The sequence below is a fragment of the Merops nubicus genome, unplaced genomic scaffold, assembly GCF_000691845.1.
Source record: "Merops nubicus isolate BGI_N331 unplaced genomic scaffold, ASM69184v1 scaffold8472, whole genome shotgun sequence".
In the NCBI taxonomy this organism is placed as follows: domain Eukaryota; kingdom Metazoa; phylum Chordata; class Aves; order Coraciiformes; family Meropidae; genus Merops; species Merops nubicus.
Genome location: NW_008592804.1, coordinates 28,119 through 47,046, shown reverse-complemented (window position 1 = coordinate 47,046; position 18,928 = coordinate 28,119). Strand labels below are relative to the sequence as shown.

Here is an 18,928-nt window from a genome sequence, read left to right as displayed (position 1 = left end):
GGGACAGGACTGCTGACATCCAATTGTCTGCATGTTTTCTCTCTCCCCTCCATGTTAGCAATTCATAGTCTGGCATCATCAGCCAGTTTCTGTACCTCTTTGTGTTGCCTTAGGCTGTATGCAACCAGAATGAAACACCTGGTCCTGCCCTACTGGGCTGCTATTTGGAGAGAAAACAGACACTTCTCTACTGCTGGGTGATGCCAGGTTCTCATGCCAGCCATCCTGCTTTGGAGAAGCAAACAAGACAGTAACTTCCTTTTTCCTCTGGGCTTTTCTTCTGCCACAGTGCTACATGTTGAATTTTACTGGCATCAAAAAAACAGATGAATGTGATAAGACTTCTGCATATAGAGCAGCAGTCCTAAACAGCATGCCTAACCTGTTTTTTAAACATCCAGAGAGACACTTTCTATCGCCTCCCTAGGGAGACAATTCCACTTCTCGTCTGCTTTTTATAGCTGTGACTCTCATCCTGATATTTAACCTAAACTATCCTCTCTTTTGCTGCAGATTATTGCTCTTCCTAACACTACCTTCTGTGGCTGTGAGTAATTCCTGTGCTCAGTTTACACTGTAATAGGCTGTAGTCATGTGTCTGGCATAGATTTTGTTCTAGTCTGTCTCTATCTTGCAATCTTCTCATCTCTCTTTTTTTATTACTAATTTTGAATTGTTTTGCTACTATTATTCACTCATTTATGAGGGTCCTAAATTGCAAAGTCCTTTTACGCTTTGGAGACAGGGACCAAGGCAGACGCAGACCACATAACCTTTTCTCTGCCTCAGTTGCCTGACAGCGAAATGGAACTAAAGGGCATTTCTCAACTTCTCATGGTGGTGAGGAGGCAGAGTGCAAAAACGCTGGCGAGGCGCACGCATATCGCTGCAGTGAAGGTCGTGTGAGTACGTGGCCAAGTATTCCTGTGCTGCTGGTGCCCCTGCTGCATACCACTGCATATTATCTCCTTAGTTTTACTTTGCCTTTGTGCAGCAGTGAAATGAGATAATTACAAAGTGGAAGGAATAATAGCTTCGTATTGTTACCATAACCACTGAGGTATTATACCCTGATAGCGACATGATTATCTTAGACACAATAGTAAGGTGATTATTAATAATGCTAAAGGACTTACTACTTGGCCTGCAATTTTTGCATCTTGTTTCTTTTATGAACTGTATCTGTTTCATCAGCCCAAAACCTGTGTGAAGTGGGTATGTGTGCTTGCCTCGTTATGCATTTTTTGGTGATGCGAAAATGAAGTAGGAAAAAAACCCTGTGAGACCCAATTTGCAAATTCAGGTACAGAAGCGCCAGGGTAGCCTTGTTTGAATCACTTGTTTTTCTGCACCAGAACTACGTGGACAGGCTGGCAGGCAAGGGTCTGGTAGCTTAGATATAGAGGCTTCTTTTCTCCTTGTTTTCCTTGTCATTAAGGATTGTTGTGCAAATCCAATATTTTTATGCTTCAGTTGGCATAGGTACGTAGAAAACCAGAATTTAAGGTGCATCTTTAAACAAAGGCGTTGCACGGCTGGGCTCCAGGCCGACTTTGGGAGCTGAGTGTCTCACTGCATTAGAATAAGCTTGAAGGACGTGATGCGGTGCACCAGGAGTCCTCCTGCGCCAGAGGCAGCCTCCTGAGGTAGCTGCTGTGGTTTTTGCAGAAAGGAGACCCAGGAGGTGACTGAGAGCTTTTTTGTGCTCTTGAGATGAGGACATGATTTTGACTTGAGAAAGCCACATCTTGGCAAAACCAAGACCAGTTCTTGCACGTACTGTTTCAGCAGCAAAATACCACAGCAGCTCTTAGGAGGAAAGAAGTTATTGTTTTTTTTCTCCCTAAGAAATTTACCTACATGGGCAAAAAGCTTTTGTGTGTTGCCTCTGAGGAGATCCTGAGATAGTGTTTGGAGCTGGCCTTTGTCAGTTCTTGAAGGAGTCTGAAACCTTTCAGCTTGAGAAGTTTGAGCTTGGAATCAGTGGTTTGAGGCCATCCTTCACTGCTATCTCAGAGCTGGTTTATGGGGCAGTGCAAAACGGAGAACTGCCACTGACATTTTTGATAATATATGAGTGCTTTAAGGTGTAAGAGAGGTATTTTTGCCATCTGGAAAGGAAACGAAGAGAAACTAAAGAGGAATAAAATAACCCTGTTAACACCACACCATAGCAAAGCTGCAGGAGGCTGCTACTGATGGATTCTCCTGAACGCTCAGCAACCTGTAATTATGAATTGGCTTCCAGGTACGATATTGATGGATATCACTCAAGAAGGAAAATGAGAATGTCTAGATTTTTTTTACAGTGAACACATACTGAACTCTGTGTGACTCTCCTCCTATTTATAACCCTGTGTGAAGTTCAAGGAAACTTGTCCTGGAGGTTTCCCATGAGAGGGAACTGTTTTTTTACCTGACTAAAGCTCTCTGGATATTTTCCCATTTTTTTATTTGATCTAAGTGTGAACTTTCTCCACCCTCTGCCCCTCCTTCCTTTCTGGAGTGGTTACAGAGGTTGATTACAGCCAGGATTACACAAGAGATGCCAGTTGCATACATGTTTTGCATAACTGTGCCGTGCTTATTTCAGACAGGGTGCCCCAAGTTCCCTCTGTGCCTTGCAACAGAGAGACAAGATCTCTATCTTCATTCCTGAAGCTGGAGAAAGGCTGTTGAGGCCCTGCCTATTGAAACTTTGACGAAGAGCACCTGGCTGGGACGTTCCCCAAGCACACGGTTATCTGTACACTGCAAAGCACTTGCTGTTGGGAAAACTCTGCTTAAAGGTTGTTTGTTCTTTCTGTATGAAATGTGCAAAAGTCACTGTCCCTCTGTGGGAAGCGCTGTGAGGGGATCTGTGGGGCCAGCCAGGAAGATTTTCAGTGTAAAGCAGCAGTCCCCTGAGATGCTGCTGCTGCCCTCAGATGACTCCTGCCTAGAGCACCAGCTACTCTGTATTAAGGATGGGAGAATGTGCTCCCCAAACACATTCTTTCCATCCATCCCAGAGAGACAGGCATGAATACTTTCAGGTGCTCAGAGATGGTTGAGGGCCCATGGTGAAGATCCTGAATGGAAAATTAAGACAAGCTCATCCTGGTGCTGATTTTGGTCTCATAGAATCACGGAATGGCTTAGGTTGGAAGGGACCCTAGAGATCATCTAATCCAACCTCGCTGCTGTGGGCCTGGCAGGACCCTCAAGCCCTGGCCTTAAACACTTCCAGGGAGGGGCATTCACAACCTCTCTGGGCAATTTATTTCACAGTCTTGCCACTCTGATACTGAAGAACGTCTTCCTAAAATCCAGTCTAAACTTACTCTACTTCAGTTTAAAACCATTTCCCCTTGTACTGTTTCTGCACACTCTTGTGAAAAGTCCCTCTCCAGCCTTCCTGGAGGTTCCCTTCCGGTATTGGAAGGCAGTTATAAGGTTCCCCTGGAGTCTTTTCTTCTCCGTGCCGAACAATCCCAGTGCCCTCAGCCTATCCTCATAGCAGAGATGCTCCAGCTCCTGGATCAACTTTGTGGCCCTCCTCTGGACTTGTTCCAACAGATATATGTCCCTTTTATGGTGAGGACACCAGAAATGGATTTAGTATTTGAGGTGGGGCCTAACAGGAGTAAAGAGCTTGTTGTCAATCAACACCCCCAAGTCCGCCTCTTCCAGGCTACTCTCAACCAACTCTACCCAGTTTGTAGTTGTGCCTGGGATTGGCTTGACCCGGGTGTAGAACCTCCCACTTTGACCTGTTGAACCTCATGCAGTTTGCATTGGCCCATTTCTCAAGCCTGTCGGTTCACCATGGCTCTTATCTTCAAAAGCACTGCGGTCTGCTTGATTTTGGTGAGAATTAGGGGCTTTGACAGGCTGGGTGTTAGCCTGTGTTTCTGTTCCATTTGCTGGGAAATAGGTACCTTCTCCCTCCTGCCTCTTCAGTTTGGAGTAGAAGCCAGGTTGGCACAGAGGCTGCCCTCAGCCAAACAGGGCTGGGGCTGTTGTGAGCTGTGTAGGGCATGGTGCTGTCTCGTGGGATAAAGCTGGTCTCGCAGGTAGGCAGAGCCCAGACCATTTAAGGCCTTCAAGCTCTTCCTAGAAAATAAATCTCATGTAAAGGATACACTGCTGAGAATCTGATGATGAAATTTTTTATATAGAAAAGCGACATGGGCCATAAACTCTCTCTCACTTGGTTACCCTTCATGTGCATGCATTTTGCTCGTCTCCTTGGAGACAGTGGCTTGTCTGAGAGCAGCTAGCCTTGGCTAGGAAAGGCCTGACATTTCTGCTTTGTGGGGTAAAGCTGTGCTGCTGAATTTTCCAACACCGCAGAGGCATGATTTGATACGAGCATAAGCAGCTCTGTACAAGGTTATCGAATGAGCAGCTCTCTCTGATACCTCTCTGAGGACGCTACTCAAGTCCCTGGTGTGAAAGACTGTCCAAGGTCCTCGGGGAGAGCCTAGCAATCCCCATCCCTCCGATATCAGAAACGTTTGTGAAATTTCTCCCTTCCTTTTCCTTCTTCCGAAGAGCTGAGTCAGCTGGCCTGGCATGTCTGGAACTCGGTGGCAGCGGGTGCGGGCGCTCTGCCAGCTGCATGACACACCGCATCCAGGGAACACGTCACTCCGCTCGCTCCCCCGCGCTTGTTTTCCCTTGGCAGTCTCCACCCTCTCCCTTTTATTTTTCCTTGTTGATCCGTGTAGGTGAGTCAGAGAAACCTGCTCATCCACAACCTGTTCCTTCTTGCCAAATCCTGGAGCAGCACTCCCAGTTCTTGTTAGGTGTCAGGAGTAGGTTATGAAAACAAAAACTGATACAGGCAGGGTACTGGGTATAAAGCGCATATTGTACACTAAAATCAAATGCACAGTGAATGTGCCACTTACTATGTGCTTCTAAGAGAGTGATGTCTTTTGTAGGAGGCACTTTGCTCTGTGATTCATATATAATATTAGTTTTCTTCCTATAAAACACCAGGATTGAACACCCAAATGATTTAAGGCATGAGTAAGAGCACATTTAGGGAGAAAAGCCATCTTAACTCTACTGGATTTTAAAATAGGAGAGTGGAAAATTTCCAGTAGGAAAATAGATGGTTCATAGAAGTGTTTTTGAACAAAATGATTGAGCTTTTGATATCAATTGTAGTTGTACTAATCTGAAGAAACTTCATTGAAATTGACGTGATTCCTCAGAGTTTATGCTATTTGTTGTTTCTAACCCCAGGAATTAAAAAATTATGCATCTGGATCACCCAGATCACAGGCATCATCAAATGAGTAGGGTGAAAGGTGATAAATTGACCTTTTTTATTTACCTTACATTTATTTCATGAGTGGAGAGGGAGTGAGAAAATGTGCAGGCTAACTTTTCTCTTTGGTCTTTGGCCTTGCAGAAGCTGGAGACGAAGGAAAGTGTATAGTATCTTATCTGATTAAGGGAGAAACTGCAGATGTGGGTAACACTGTAGGATCAGGTCTGCCTCAATATCCATAGCTACGTTTCCATTGAGCAGCATCAAAGGATTGATTTTTGGCATGTTTTGTTGGAATGAAGCAGCTCAGCTTCGAAGAATAGATCATCCACCAGGAAAAGTGCTTAGTTTGAATTTTACGTGCCACAGCAAAATGTCCACGTTGGCTATATCGTGAAAAATGTATCCATTAGGTTCATATCATTAGTCTTCTACAAGCAGTGAGTTAGTCCCAAGGGCTAATGATAAGCCAGCTTCAGGAGACTGTAAGTACAGTTTTGGTTGAAATGCATGAGATTTCTGCCTTGGTCAGCATGAAGTCCAGGATGAGTTTGACCTGGCTGGTGTACAGTCTCTTGCGTAGGATCGCACCATTGGTGAAGAGAAGGGAAAGGACCATTTTATGTCAGATAATATATAACTAGTAGTGAGAGACAGTAATTTCTCAGGGTGTTCAAGCCCAAGACAAGAAGACAGCAAGGTTTACTGCCCAACCACATTCTGCAGAGGATGAACCTAGAGTACTGACAAAAAGGGACTTGTCAAAAGCATTTGAGACAAAAATGTTACAAACAGGAAAGAATCCAGGTGTCCTAAATCCCTGTCTGCTGACTGTGTTACAAGACTCTCCACACTCAAAGAAAATAATAGAAAATGAAAGAGATTATTTATTTATTTATTATTTTTCTCCAAGGTGTTGAGAGATGTTAAGTTTTACATCTTTTCACTCTTGATTCAGACCCCTCAGAAATCACCTCTTTCAAATAGCCTCGTGGAACCTTCAGTATGAATTTTTGTTTGTGTTTTTTTTTCCCCCATCAGGGAATACAGTTAAGTACCTTCAGAATTTCCTAAATTCCCTGGTTTTACAGGAAACCTTTTTAAAGTACTTCTAGATGTTTAGAGAGCTCTGTTTGTGTTCTCCAGCTTTTCTCTTTACTTTCAGCCCAAGCAGTTGCTGATTCTTTCCTTCTTTTCTTTTTCTTCCTTTTGGTTTAATTTCACACTCATATTTAATTTCCTTTCATTTTGTCTGCCTCCCATTCAACCACAGTAACAGTTTCTGAATCTGTCCAGGGCTTGTAGTGCAAAACTAATCGCACCAAAAAAGAAATATCCTAAGCTCCCAGATCTTTCCTTCCTCCCTCCCTTCTCATTCTCTCCACTGAGCAAACCTAAAAAAACATGGGTTTTAGGAAGTTCTCTGAGGTGGTTTGTTGGTTGGTTGGTTGGTTTGTTTTGAAAGAAACTGAGGATAACAGGAATGGCTGAATTTTATTACCCAGATTAATGTAGCTTCTGTGTCAGACACAGACACTTGATGTAGAGATTTATGCTAGAACAGAAGCTGTCCAGTATCCCAGATTCATCTCTCAGAGTTCAAGAGTCCCATCATCCTTTAAATGGTATCTTTACTGTTCATTTTTGTTGTGCTAACAGTTGTTTTCATACAAAATGGTCCTGACTTCCCTTGTCAAATGCTGTGGCTAACTTTGAATGTAGAGCAGCGTGGTGGCCACAAGTGTTGGTGGGGAAAGGAGGCATTTTGCCAGCCCTGTTGTCAGCAGATTCATTTGCCTTGATGAAGCTGGAGTAAATGCTCTGGCTATTGGGAAGACCATTTTGGAGCAATGAGCTGGCCCAGAAGCCTCACCCTGGAGAAGCTTTCAGCATATGAAGTTTTCCAAAATATGCAGCACATCTTGGCTCAGCACTGTCTGCTTGAGAAGAGTCCCACCCTTATTTTGAGCTCCTCTAACATTGATGGTAAATATGTGTTGTCAGGCAGAGAGCAACAGGAGGAGATGGGAAACCTGCATAGGTAAACGGAGTCAGTCAGCTCTCTTTTTCTCTTTGACCTCATTTGACATCTGTGCAAGACATGGCAAAACCACATGCTTGAGCAGCAGATCTTTATGAGGGTAACAAAGGCATGGGCCACACTGATTCTTGGGCAGTGAGGAAAGTATAAATAAAAATTTTCATGTCCCAAAGGAGCCCATTAGTTTCACAGCCTGACCTGGTTTTCGAAGGAAGGTTCCCTTCACTCGTGGCCTTGATCAAAATAAATGAAAACTCCAAATTGCAGTGGTTGGGAAGAGGGGCTGTCATTCAACACATTCCTTCTGTGTTGTTATTATCTTTACAGCATGCTGTTAATAATCTGTTTCCAAAACTCTGTTTCTGACACTGACAAGAAAAGGGAAAATTTACTTAGGTTAAGGGGAACTGGAACATGTTTTTCCTGTCTCCAATTGTGAGACATAAAATTGAAAAGTGCCGGGTGCTAAAAAAAGTGAGTTTTTTTCCTCATGCAGTAGTGGTAGGTGAAATGGTGGAACTCTTCACCATGGGATGAGAAGAGATGACCTAGAGCTAAGGGCTTCTTCTGTAGTTTTATGCAGAAGAAAACTACCCAGTTGCTGTAGTGAAAGTTAAATGTCATATATTCAGTCCGTCTCCCTTTGTTTATGTAGGATAAAGCAATGGGTAACACTATATTGGGCACTGCTTGCTTCAAATAGCACATAAGTTTTGTTTGCTTTATAATGCTGAAGGGCTTCTGCAGGATATGCAGAGGGACAGCACTTGGAATAAAGATAAACTCTATGCAGATGATGAAAATTGACTTCAGGATATTACTTCCATTGATACTACCTACAAATCTGGCCCAACATCTACAATTGTTTTACTTAAAAGGGGGGAAAGAACCTCCCAAAGAAACAAAAGCACTTGTGAAGGGAGTGTTTGTCCAGCAGCATTCCTGATCTGCACCAAGGTCCCCACACCCTGCGCTGCTGCCTGTGAGCTGTTCCCCTGGGCCCGCCGTGACGTGTGGGTCTCCAGGCCACCTCCTGAAATTCCTGCGGAGCTGTGGCACTGACAGGGAGCCGAGAGGACAGGGCAGAGAAGAACATGAGAGCAACCTAAACTTGTTTTCATTTTTCCTACTCGTTCTGTTGCCAGAGCAGGGTTAAAATGAAGAGATGCTAGCGAGGACATTTTGGAAGGTTTGTCGTGTGAATCAGTTAACACTCCGCTTATGAAATCAACTTTAATATAATGTTAAATATCTGAAATGGAGTGGAAAGTACAGAGCTGGTACCTACATGTAAGGTTTAATCTCGGTCTTAAGTCAGTTCCCACCCACATCCAGACAGGGAGGAGGCTCCTTTCCGAAGTCACTTCTTTCGTATCATTGCAGGGCCTCTCCCCATTTAAAAGTAAGTTGCCATAAACCTGGCTGCTTTTAAGCAACTTTGAAGCTGGCCAGGTGATAAAATACCCGGTTATTTTGCGGACTTCCTGATTTTTGTTAGTTTATCTCACCACCAGAGTGCTATCTAAACAGAGACCCTTTTTAATAGTATTTAACCATTTCAGTCTGTGTAAAATTTCTAGGAACCCCACCAGTGCCACTGGTGCCAGGAGAACTGGGACATATTCGTATGGGACCAGGACAGTGCACCCAGCTCAGTGGCTTCACAGCACAATGCAGAAGATTTGCACTTGAGATCCGCAAATATGTATGGGTGTGGGAATATGTAAACTGCATTGCCATTAATATAAACTGAAAGATGAGTGTCAGGTGCCTTGGGCCAGTTTTGAAGCTCTTGTATTGAAGGAAATAAAGGTAAGCCAAGAGAAATATGAGAAGAGCTGCTACATGGTCAATGTATGTTTCTTGGGACATAGAGTTGGAGCATTTAATGGTGAACTTTGTCTTTTTCAGAACTAAATGCAATGTTAGGGTCCTTATCTGTGTTTTCCTTGATGTAGTATGTAATTTATTTGCATGGTTTCCTTACCCCTACTATTCTGTGATTTGTTTTCACACAGGTACATTTTCCTTCATTTTTCACACATACATAGATAGAGCACACAAACCTACAGAGCAAACTGTTTGTCTTCTGTGCTGCAAAGGAAGGGAATGGGGTGTAAGGTTCTTGCTTTTCAGTTTTTAATTATTTAATGGATGCTGAGAGACTGTGGCAGGAGCCCTGCAAGTATCTGGACAGTTAGGGAGATTTCAGTATTCTGTGACTGTGCCAATGAAACAGGAGTTGGTTGGTTTGTTTGTTAAACTTCTGGCACAAAAATGCCACCTACTTATTTATAACCCTTGTGGCAGATTGGAACATTGTTTTATCTATAAAATCCTGCAGATCAGTTAATAAATAAACACAATCTGATGAATCAGATTAAATAACAGAGCCACCAGTAGCTGCAAGATAAATCATAATGAGCTACTGAAGTAATAAATGACTGCAGGCAGAACCTCCTCAAAGGTACAAATAAGGACCCCAGCCTCTTAGTGCTGTACACGAGCACTAATTTTTGCTGATTTACACCAGATTCTGGCCTGTGTTTTTATATGTAGAGAAGATATAGATGGCTTGAAAGTTTGTCCTGACTAGTCTATTTACTTGTTTGTTGCACATGCATGCTTTTGTGGTCCAGTCTAGCCAAAACGTAGCCTAGATGAAGTCTTTGGGTTTTATGTATAATCTGATGTTTAATAATGCTTGATGCAGAAGTTCAAGGGAAGACTGAACCCAAGTACAGCATTTCACTGCTAGCCACTTCTTTTACAATACTGTAGACAATGGGCAGGTAGATGCAGGTGTCAGGCTGCTGCTTTCTGCCCTGGAGATATTTATAGGCAAGGCAAGCATGTCTAGAAAACAAAGGGTGTGTAGGTGCAATGTTTTGCCATTGTTCTCATGTGTGCTGATGTACCACGAGTATCCAGTGGTGTTTCACTGCTGGCTGTGTAGGGTTACTCTAACAGCCCATGGTAGCTGTCGACAGGAAAAGCTTGCCATTGGCCACCACTGCTCAGAAAGTCAGGACAAGCCATTTTTCATTGGCTGGGAGACTCACAAAACATTCAACAGCCACGTGATTATCCATAGGTGATTGATAATAGTCTTTTCTAAGAGGCATTGGGCCACAAGTTCATGAAGCTGTGTTTGGGGACATGGTTTAGTGGCCATGGTAATGTTGAGTGATAGTTGGACTTGATGATCTTAGAGGTCTTTCCAACCTTTATGATTCTATAAGTGAGTCAAGTGCTCTATTTCATTCTCCAAATCAAGCAAGCACTAGTTGCCTCATGTCATGTATGTAGGCTTCTTCTGTTGTAATGCTGCATTTTGGGTTTTGAACCTTTTGAAGTCTCCAGAGTGTCCAGAAACCTTTTTAAGCACAAATATAGCTGTATGGTCTCTTCTACTGCATGATCTAGTCAACCTGTCCTTTACCACGTGCCCACATGAACCCTAATCCTTGGCCCAAAATATGGTAATACAAAAACTGTTTGTAGGATGGAGATATTGGAACTTCATGAGGTCCAAAAACGTATCTGCATCCCATGAAACATATCCCAGGTATTGCTGCCTTTGCTTGGACTAGCAAGCATTAAAAGATTAAGGCAAAGTTTTCATTGTGTGATTAAATACTTGGTACTTTCTGAAAACCCGACTGAGAATAAGACGTGACGGGCTGAGTGCTCATCAGTGTTGGTCCTTGGCCCCGCGTGTCGCGAGCCTGTGCGTTCGTGCGCTCCGGCAGCCTGGAGCCTTGCTCTGCGTGTGGTGGCTCCTGCTTCCAGGCCGTGTTGGGCAGTCTCAGGACAGCCGTGGGACTCGCTCTTATAGTTTCTGAGCTATAGCGATCAGTGTGCATGTGTGTGTAATCTCCCAGGCAAGAAAAAAAAGAAGCAACAAATCAAAGAGCCCCCATGAATTTCAATGAACACATTTACAGTCATTAAGCACAGCAGCGAGATACAGCAGCGGAGTGGGAGGCAGTTTCCTTTGCGAGGCTACGTGCTGCTCCAAGCAGCATGGGCTTAGGTCTTCACTTGAAATTTTTTTTTGTGATTAATTCATTCAGGGGTCTATTATTCATGTAAATATTTCTGTGTGTGAAGCTTTGAGTGAGGCAGCTTGAGAAAAGCCAAAGTGTGCTGTTTCATTACAGTAGTGAGCCAGAGGGACCGTGTGTTGCTCCTGCTGAAACCTTGGTGCTGCCTCAGCCCTCCCTGGCTCTCAGAATTGCTTCCTGGGCTTGGGGAAGCTGGAGGTGGGAAGGACCACAGCAGCTATTATATCCACCTTTTTGTGACTACTGCACGCTCTCTTTTCTTGTCCTGCCTGGTGTTAAATGTCACTAAGCTCAGGGGCATTTTACATTTCCCTGGGCTGACCCTTTCCTGGCCTGAAAGGACACCATGCCTGCAAATTACCTCATATGCCACCTATTTTTTTTTTTCTGATTTAATTTTCTTATTCCTGCTTGATCCTCTACTCTTCGCCATCCTAAATATCTCCTCCTGCTCTTTAATGTTCACTCCCATATCTAATAAAATCACAGTGTATTATTAAGTCCTTAATTTCTCAGTAGAGATACGGGATGTGTTTTTCTGTTCTTACCTACTTGTGTGAGCTTCACCAAATTAGCCTCTGTGCATCTTGCAAAGTGCATGAATTCATTTACATGCTGTGAAGAAGGGAATTATTACCTTAATCATACGTATGAATAATTGAAGCACAGGAAATCAGAATAGCTTGCCTGCAGTCACAAAATTTGTAGCGTAACTATGAGTTGAACCCAATGCTCCTTAGTCCCAACCCAGTGCTTAATTATATTTCCTACCTCTGTGTTAAAGCTGATCTTATTGTGATAAGTCCTGTTGCAGGCAAAGGGCTGCTTTGAGGTGGGCACCATGTAACTGCAGAACAGCTCCAGTCTCCCAGGCAGCCTCCAGTTTTAGGGAAGAAGGATGAAATAATACTGGTTATAATTTTGCCGGATAATTCTGCAACCTCACTGATATGTGTAAATATCAGCCCAAAAGAATGTTTTAACAACTTTTTTCTTCAGAAAGCTTCAATTGCAGAGTTACTGGGGTTTCCTCTAGCTCTGGGGTGCTAGGGACTGAGCGGGAGTTCAGGTTTTACAGAACTAAGTCATGCTTGGTGCACTGCTATCAGAGGAGATAGCTCAGGTAGCTCCTCAGACCAAAAGCAGCCAATGTCAGATGGCCACTTGTCAGCAACCTTGGCCAGCTTCCCTTCTAAGGCCCTGATGGGGCAATAGTGCAAAAATAATAGAGGTCTGGTGCAAAGCTCAGTGCAAAGGCTCTAGTCCCTGGGTTAGGCTGACAGACATCACACGGCAGTAGTAGTACCCTCTGCTGGGTGAGCTGGTGGCATTAGCCGTTGAGCTGTGGCAGGGACTCGGGACATGGCCAGGGGGACAGGAAGGAGTTCTGCTCTGTGCTGCTGCAGAGGAGAACGTGGTACTCGAAACAGGGAAATGTGGGAGGGCTTAGTCCTGACTGCTCAAAGCGGTGCTTGTTTTGTCATTGGTCTTAATGGAGGCACGATTTTAACTTGTTGAAGTGAATCATTGCTCTTAACCTGTTCTGTAAGCCTTCCTCACGTTAGATGCTTATGGCAAGGTATTACCTGGGATGCCTTCTTATTTCCCTTTGACTTGCTTTATATTCTGCTACGTGCTCCCATCTCTTTTGAGAACAGAATGCGGCGCAAATGCCTTACAGGCTCTTTCTCTTTCACTGACCTTTTTTTATGACTTTAAAGAAGTTTCCCTGGGCCCAAGTCTGCTCTCTGTCTTGAATATTGACCTTAGAGTTACACCATTTTTTTTGTCGCTGCACGCAGACTTCTCAGCTATCAAAGTTCACCCACAGGACTCAAAGTATTCCTAACTCAGAAACACTTTGCTTTATATGTTCTCCTCCTCCTCTTCCCCACTCTCCCTCCACATAAGCATTTTAATTTCACAAGCAAACTCTGTTTTCTCTGTGAATTTTGATGAGTGGTTTACCTGTTTCATGGTAAAAATTGTACTTCAAATTTAAATGTCTTTTTCACTGTGACTGTCATAATATTTTCCATTTGAGGCTGAGACTCCACTGTGGGTTTTCTGTGCCACATTGTCATCTGCATGAATCGGAGCTTAAATGCATGGAAATTCTGACATTTCAGTAAGAAATATAGTGGGGGTTTGTGTTCTTCAAGTTAGCTGGTTCATAGATATGGCTGCTGGGTTTTGCCCAGTGCCCTGGTCTTTCCCAGTTCAACAACAGATTGAAGATTTCTCAAGATTTTGGGCTTGTTTGCATTCGCTGTATTGTGTCATTTCTATGAGAATGAGTGATGGTAATTTTTAATCTGATTGTGTACCTTGAAAGGGTGATAAAGTAATAATTATGCCAAAACAGGGATTTCCAAACTCACATTGCTTGGGTGCTGCTACTGTTGGCCGTGGTGGTGACATACAGTGCCGAATGTGGTGTCCATGCACAAGATCTTCAGTGAGGATCTCGGAGAGCTTTATACCAAGAAACTGAGCCAAACTTTGACTGGCTTCACAGTGGAAATGCCTCTGTGGTGAAAAGACGTGCCTTTTTAGTGGGGGCTTGGAGAGGATTTTGGTAAGCTATAGCATTGCTGAGCTCCTTGCCTTCAAGTCAATGGCCTATAAACCAAGACTGCTCGTGCCCAGTCTCTCATGCCACACATTGGGGGGGTGTGCGTGTGTGTGTGCAAATTTTGACTATTAAAGTTTACCTGCTATACAGTATTAGACAAAGGCTAAAATCTCTCGTGGCAGTCATGTGGTTTAATGTGGTGGTTTGTTATATAGAACAGAGTATGCTGTTGAGGAGAACACTGGAGTTGAGTTTTCTCAATACATCGCTACAGCTGTCTGTTGGGTAATATGAAATATGGAAAAATGTACACCCACTGGCAACATCTGTGTCCACAAATAGATAGATATATTTGTCATTAGTTACTTGGAGAGTGAGACAAAGTTTGCAGCTACTTCAATGACTTGACATTTGTCATAATGACAAGGTTTCTAAAATCCAGACCATAATTGCTACCTTGACTAGCTGCACCTCTTACCAAACAGGCTGTGAGAATTGCTGGTGACACAAACTGCTGCTATCAGAACTGATTCCATTCTTGTCTGGCTTGGTAATTGCACTGCAACCCAAGTCACCATCACTTTGTGTGATTTTATAATATAAATCAGATTTTACATGTGTGGAGCTATGATGTAATTGGATCTGTAGAGCAGGGGGGACAGAACTTGGAAATGAACTCAAGGGAGTTGTATTTAATCCTGGAGCTCACAAACATTGTTCTTGATGGTTGTGTCTGAGCAGCTTCCAGTTGTGTATTGGGTAGCATGACTAACATTTGTCACATGTTGTTTATTCTCTTATCTTCTCCCCAGAGGAAGGAGTGTGTGTGCTGGAGTATTTCTTTCCTTGGGGAGTTACATTCCTCAAATCCCATATTGCCTGTAGAAATTGTGCCTTTATCATTAGTTTTTATCATCGCTGTGAACCTTGAAATTTGATGGAATTTAGGTAGCTGGCTATTCCAGAAATCATTGGAAAAGCTCAGCCTTGTTGTGTGCGAATAGTTTCTGAAATAGTTGCAATGCAAGGAGCAACCCTTTGAGGAGCTGTAATACAAACTTTTTTTTGTTGAATCCTTTTTTTTTTTTTTTTTTTTTTTTACTATGAACTCGTAGCAGTATCTTTCCCTGTGCTAAGTGATAATATATGTAGTTGCCTCTTAAATAGCTGAAAGCAGTCATCTTTTCCCTTAAAGTTTACCCAAGTTGCTTGATAACCTGGTGTGGCCGAAGTAGGTGGGCTAATTCAGCCCTGCTTTGCTCGGTTGACTTAATACCTTCAATTGCGTTGGACTTTTTTGATTAGACACTGAATTATTTTCTAATAAAGGCGTCAGACTGACAGACATTGATGCCATCTAGATGCATGATGAAGCATTGTAATGAGGATGATAAAAGTCTTCCCATCCTAGGGAGCCATCAGTGTGTTCTCCTAAAGGTGCTTCCAGAATGAGATGGCTGGTTTATGTTAAAAAGCTGAACCTTGATCCAGATGATTCTCATGAAGGGCAGTTACTCTGGGAATGATAATGAGCCTTACGCTTGGCCTCCACTGAGATTTCCAGTATCAGCTCCACTGCTACAGTGGCTGTTACTGAGTAAAATAAAATAAAGACCACAACAACTTTTTGGTGTAAGATCCACTGCTTTCCGGAGCCCTACTTCAAAATGAAGCGAGAGAAATAAATCCACAGTTTAGATGCTTATTAAAAGCAGCTTCTTTTTTCCTAGGTGGAAAAACTTGTTTGTGTCATAGAACTGCACACAGGAACTTTTTGAGAAAAACAGAAACTTCCTGCAAACCCATTCATTTCACCAAATCCCTTTTTTCAGAGACAAAAACATTTGAAACCTTTTGACCAGCTCTTATACAAGAGGCTCAGGCTTTTTTTGTATTCCATCATTTAGGTGCCATGGGGCACACACTGTGGTACGTGCTAGTCCTGCAGAGGCCCCAGAGAATTTCCCTGACTCTGAGTCTTTCATGTCTGGGGCTTCAGCCCCAGTGCAAGGAGTCCTTGCCCAGCTTCTTCTTCGCTGCAGGTGTCCTCCCAGCAGTTTCCTCTGCATTTTCCCATCCCAGTGGTGACGGTGCATTTTGGCTGCAATTAGTAGAGCTTGGATTTCATTAAGTAAATGACCATGAAATGCTTTCAATGTTGGGACAAACCCAATAGAAACATGTATATTATCCAACAGAGGATGTTCTCAATTTCTTTGGCCAGAAATAAAATTCCTTACCTAAGATTTCCAAAAGTCTGGAAGAAGTTTGACCTTCCCCATTCCTCAGCCAGTTCTGAAAATTGCATTTAATGGTGTTTTACTAGACTTGCAATACTGACTTAATAGCTCTTTAGTTATTAGAGAATAAATGTTCATGTTCTACAAGTTTAAATTATATTAAAAGCCTTTATTAGCATGGCTTGGCAAAATATACTTCTGGCTAGCATTCTGGCCTCGAGTTAGGCCATTCTTGTGGTTTTTTTAATGACATGCTATGAAAAGGATATACTTTATGAGAAGCTGGTGCCAGGTTTTGCACGTATTACGAGGCATTTGCCATTTGTTTATAATGCTGCCGAGTGAAACAAAATAACCCTAAAATTTGGAGGTACACTTACACTCATCTGGCTTGATTTTCATTCTACGGGGCCTTTTATTATTTATACTGTATATACTTTAATATTATTCAGTCTCTGTAAATTACTGGTGGCAGCTCAGTTCTGGCATGTAACAGTGCTGTTACCAAAGTTACTTTCTGTTGTCTTTTCTTTTCCAACCTTCCCTTAGTAACTTTGGCAAAGTTTTCTCAATGGAAGAACTACTCCTCCGGGTCGCGTAATGGGTTTCCCCACAGCTGGGAGCAGAATTAGGCCACTGGGGCGGCTCATTTTTTGTGAAGGCAAAATGTTGACACCACGGGCAAAACATCTCAGAAGTTTCTTTCCCATGAGACTGGGTGACACGCAGGCAGAGCTGGGGTGTGATTCAGCTGTTTGGTTTGTTTTCCCCTCTTGTCATCTGTTTACTTGCTTTGCGACCAACAAGTCTGCCTCTTTTTCCTTTTGCTGTTACTGCACCTTCGTGTGAAGAACGGATGGGGCAAAGCACCCGGCGGGTGGGAGGAGTTGTATGCGGTGGGAGAAGGGGGCTGGGAAAGAGGTTTGGGTCTTGAGTGACCTTTCTTAGGTGTCTTTCCACGGCGGGCGTTGTTTGTTGCAAAGGTGTGATTTTTGTTTGTTTTGGTAGCAAAAGCGGGTTGCAGTGGATGTGACCTGACGCTCTCGCTCTCTCCGCAGTGGGGAAGCCTCACAAGTGCAACTACTGCGGCCGGAGCTACAAGCAGCGCAGCTCGCTGGAGGAGCACAAGGAGCGCTGCCACAACTATCTGCAGAATGTCAGCATGGAGGCTGCCGGGCAGGTCATGAGTCACCACGGTGGGTGGAAAACACCTTTTGAGGTCTCTCGGACTTAGAGCACCTCTCGTGGCTTTTTTTCCATGTGCTTTTCTTCCTTCCTTTCAGCTTTGCATCACTTCCATCTTACCAGTTGCTTAAACTTAGATAGAAGGGAGGAGAAAAGACGGGCTAAAATCCTCACTGTCCAATTTGACAGCACTGGGTTTGCTCTTTTTCTGTTTTTTTAACACATTATTTCACTTTTTAGTATGTATATATCTGAGGACATTAAAATAAAGCAAAGTCAACTGTGCAGTTACCCTAAAAATTAACTAGACCATATAAAAAAATGTATGATTCCCCTTCCATTCCGATAGTGACTGATAATTATAAGAGATAAGGGTGGTGGAAATATTCAGACGTCGTCATTTTTACTCTCCGTAATATTATTTTATATCCCCATAAAAGGGAGGGGTAGATATAAAAATCTCTAGCACAGAATGGAATTCAACAGTGTTGATGAAAGTAATTATAACCAAAAAAACCCTCTGTTTATATGCATTTACATGTGTTAGTATTAATATGTTAACTAACACTGCATGTGTTAATATACATAAAGACTGAAGATTGCCAAAAAGCTTGTGAAAAACAAGAAATGTCAAACTCTGAATTTGTTTTCAAAAATTTCTGTAGCTATTAGTATGGATAATGAGCATAATGTCTCAGACTGCAAGGTGGTAGCCTTATCTGTAGCACTAAATACTCAATGGTACTTGTCCAAAAATTGTTATAAATTCATTCAAAATCAGTGTTTGGAAAACTCTTCTAAAAAACTGAACACCTTTTAACTTCTAAAAGTTATCTTTAAATGTTTGAACCTGAAGTGTTTAAAATTTCTTATTGGTCAGAAATACAAAAATTGCATGTTTTCAGTTTGGATTTAAAACTACCATATACCTAAGAATACCAAAAAGTTAGATTGTAGGTAAATATAAAGATTAAAGAGTGTTTCTGTTTTTTGTTTTCCACTTTATTTTTCATTGTTAAGTAGAGTCATATGGCTTCATTTGAAAATTAATTATGTAAAAGTTCTGAAAGGTCATTTCTAAATCCTAAAAATACATGCTGAAATCAAATTATTCAGCATTTCTAATATGGGTTAGCTTTTGGTGAAAAAAAAATCACCAAAAAACTTGAGAGACTACTGTTCTATGAACAATATAATCCTATAAAGGCTTTCCAAATGTATTTAGTGTGTATTGCCAAAATGTTCACATAGCTCTGTTAAGTAATGGCTATCTTTGTAGACACTTTGGAGACTAAAATCAACCTTTAAAATGTAATGGATGACTTTAAAGACGTTGAAGTTAGAGCTTATCTGCTTTAGGTCTGACTTTATGCTTGGAAAAGTCCGTGGAAAGACTGATTTGGGGGCTTTGGTATTTGCAGGTAGCTCCGTGTGCTTGGCCTGTTAGATGGAGCCCTTGGTTGATGGTAGGAGTTTAATCACTGACTCCATTCCCAATGAAATACTTGCTCTAAACTCTGCAGGGGTGTGCCTGTCTTATTAACAGCCGGGTGATGG

General features: G+C 42.6%; 1 protein-coding gene across 1 annotated transcript in view; it reads left to right on the top strand.

Annotated features, from left to right (window-relative positions):
- Window positions 1–17,234: 17,234 nt before the first annotated feature.
- Window positions 17,235–18,928, top strand: part of IKZF2 (IKAROS family zinc finger 2 (Helios)) — a gene marked incomplete at its 5' end in the record, with an annotated part of 15,153 nt that continues 13,459 nt past the window's right edge. Inside the window, one exon of the mRNA XM_008935253.1 lies at window positions 17,235–17,382. Within this exon, the coding sequence (XP_008933501.1) occupies window positions 17,235–17,382 (148 nt within the window). The remainder of the gene's footprint in view (window positions 17,383–18,928) is intronic.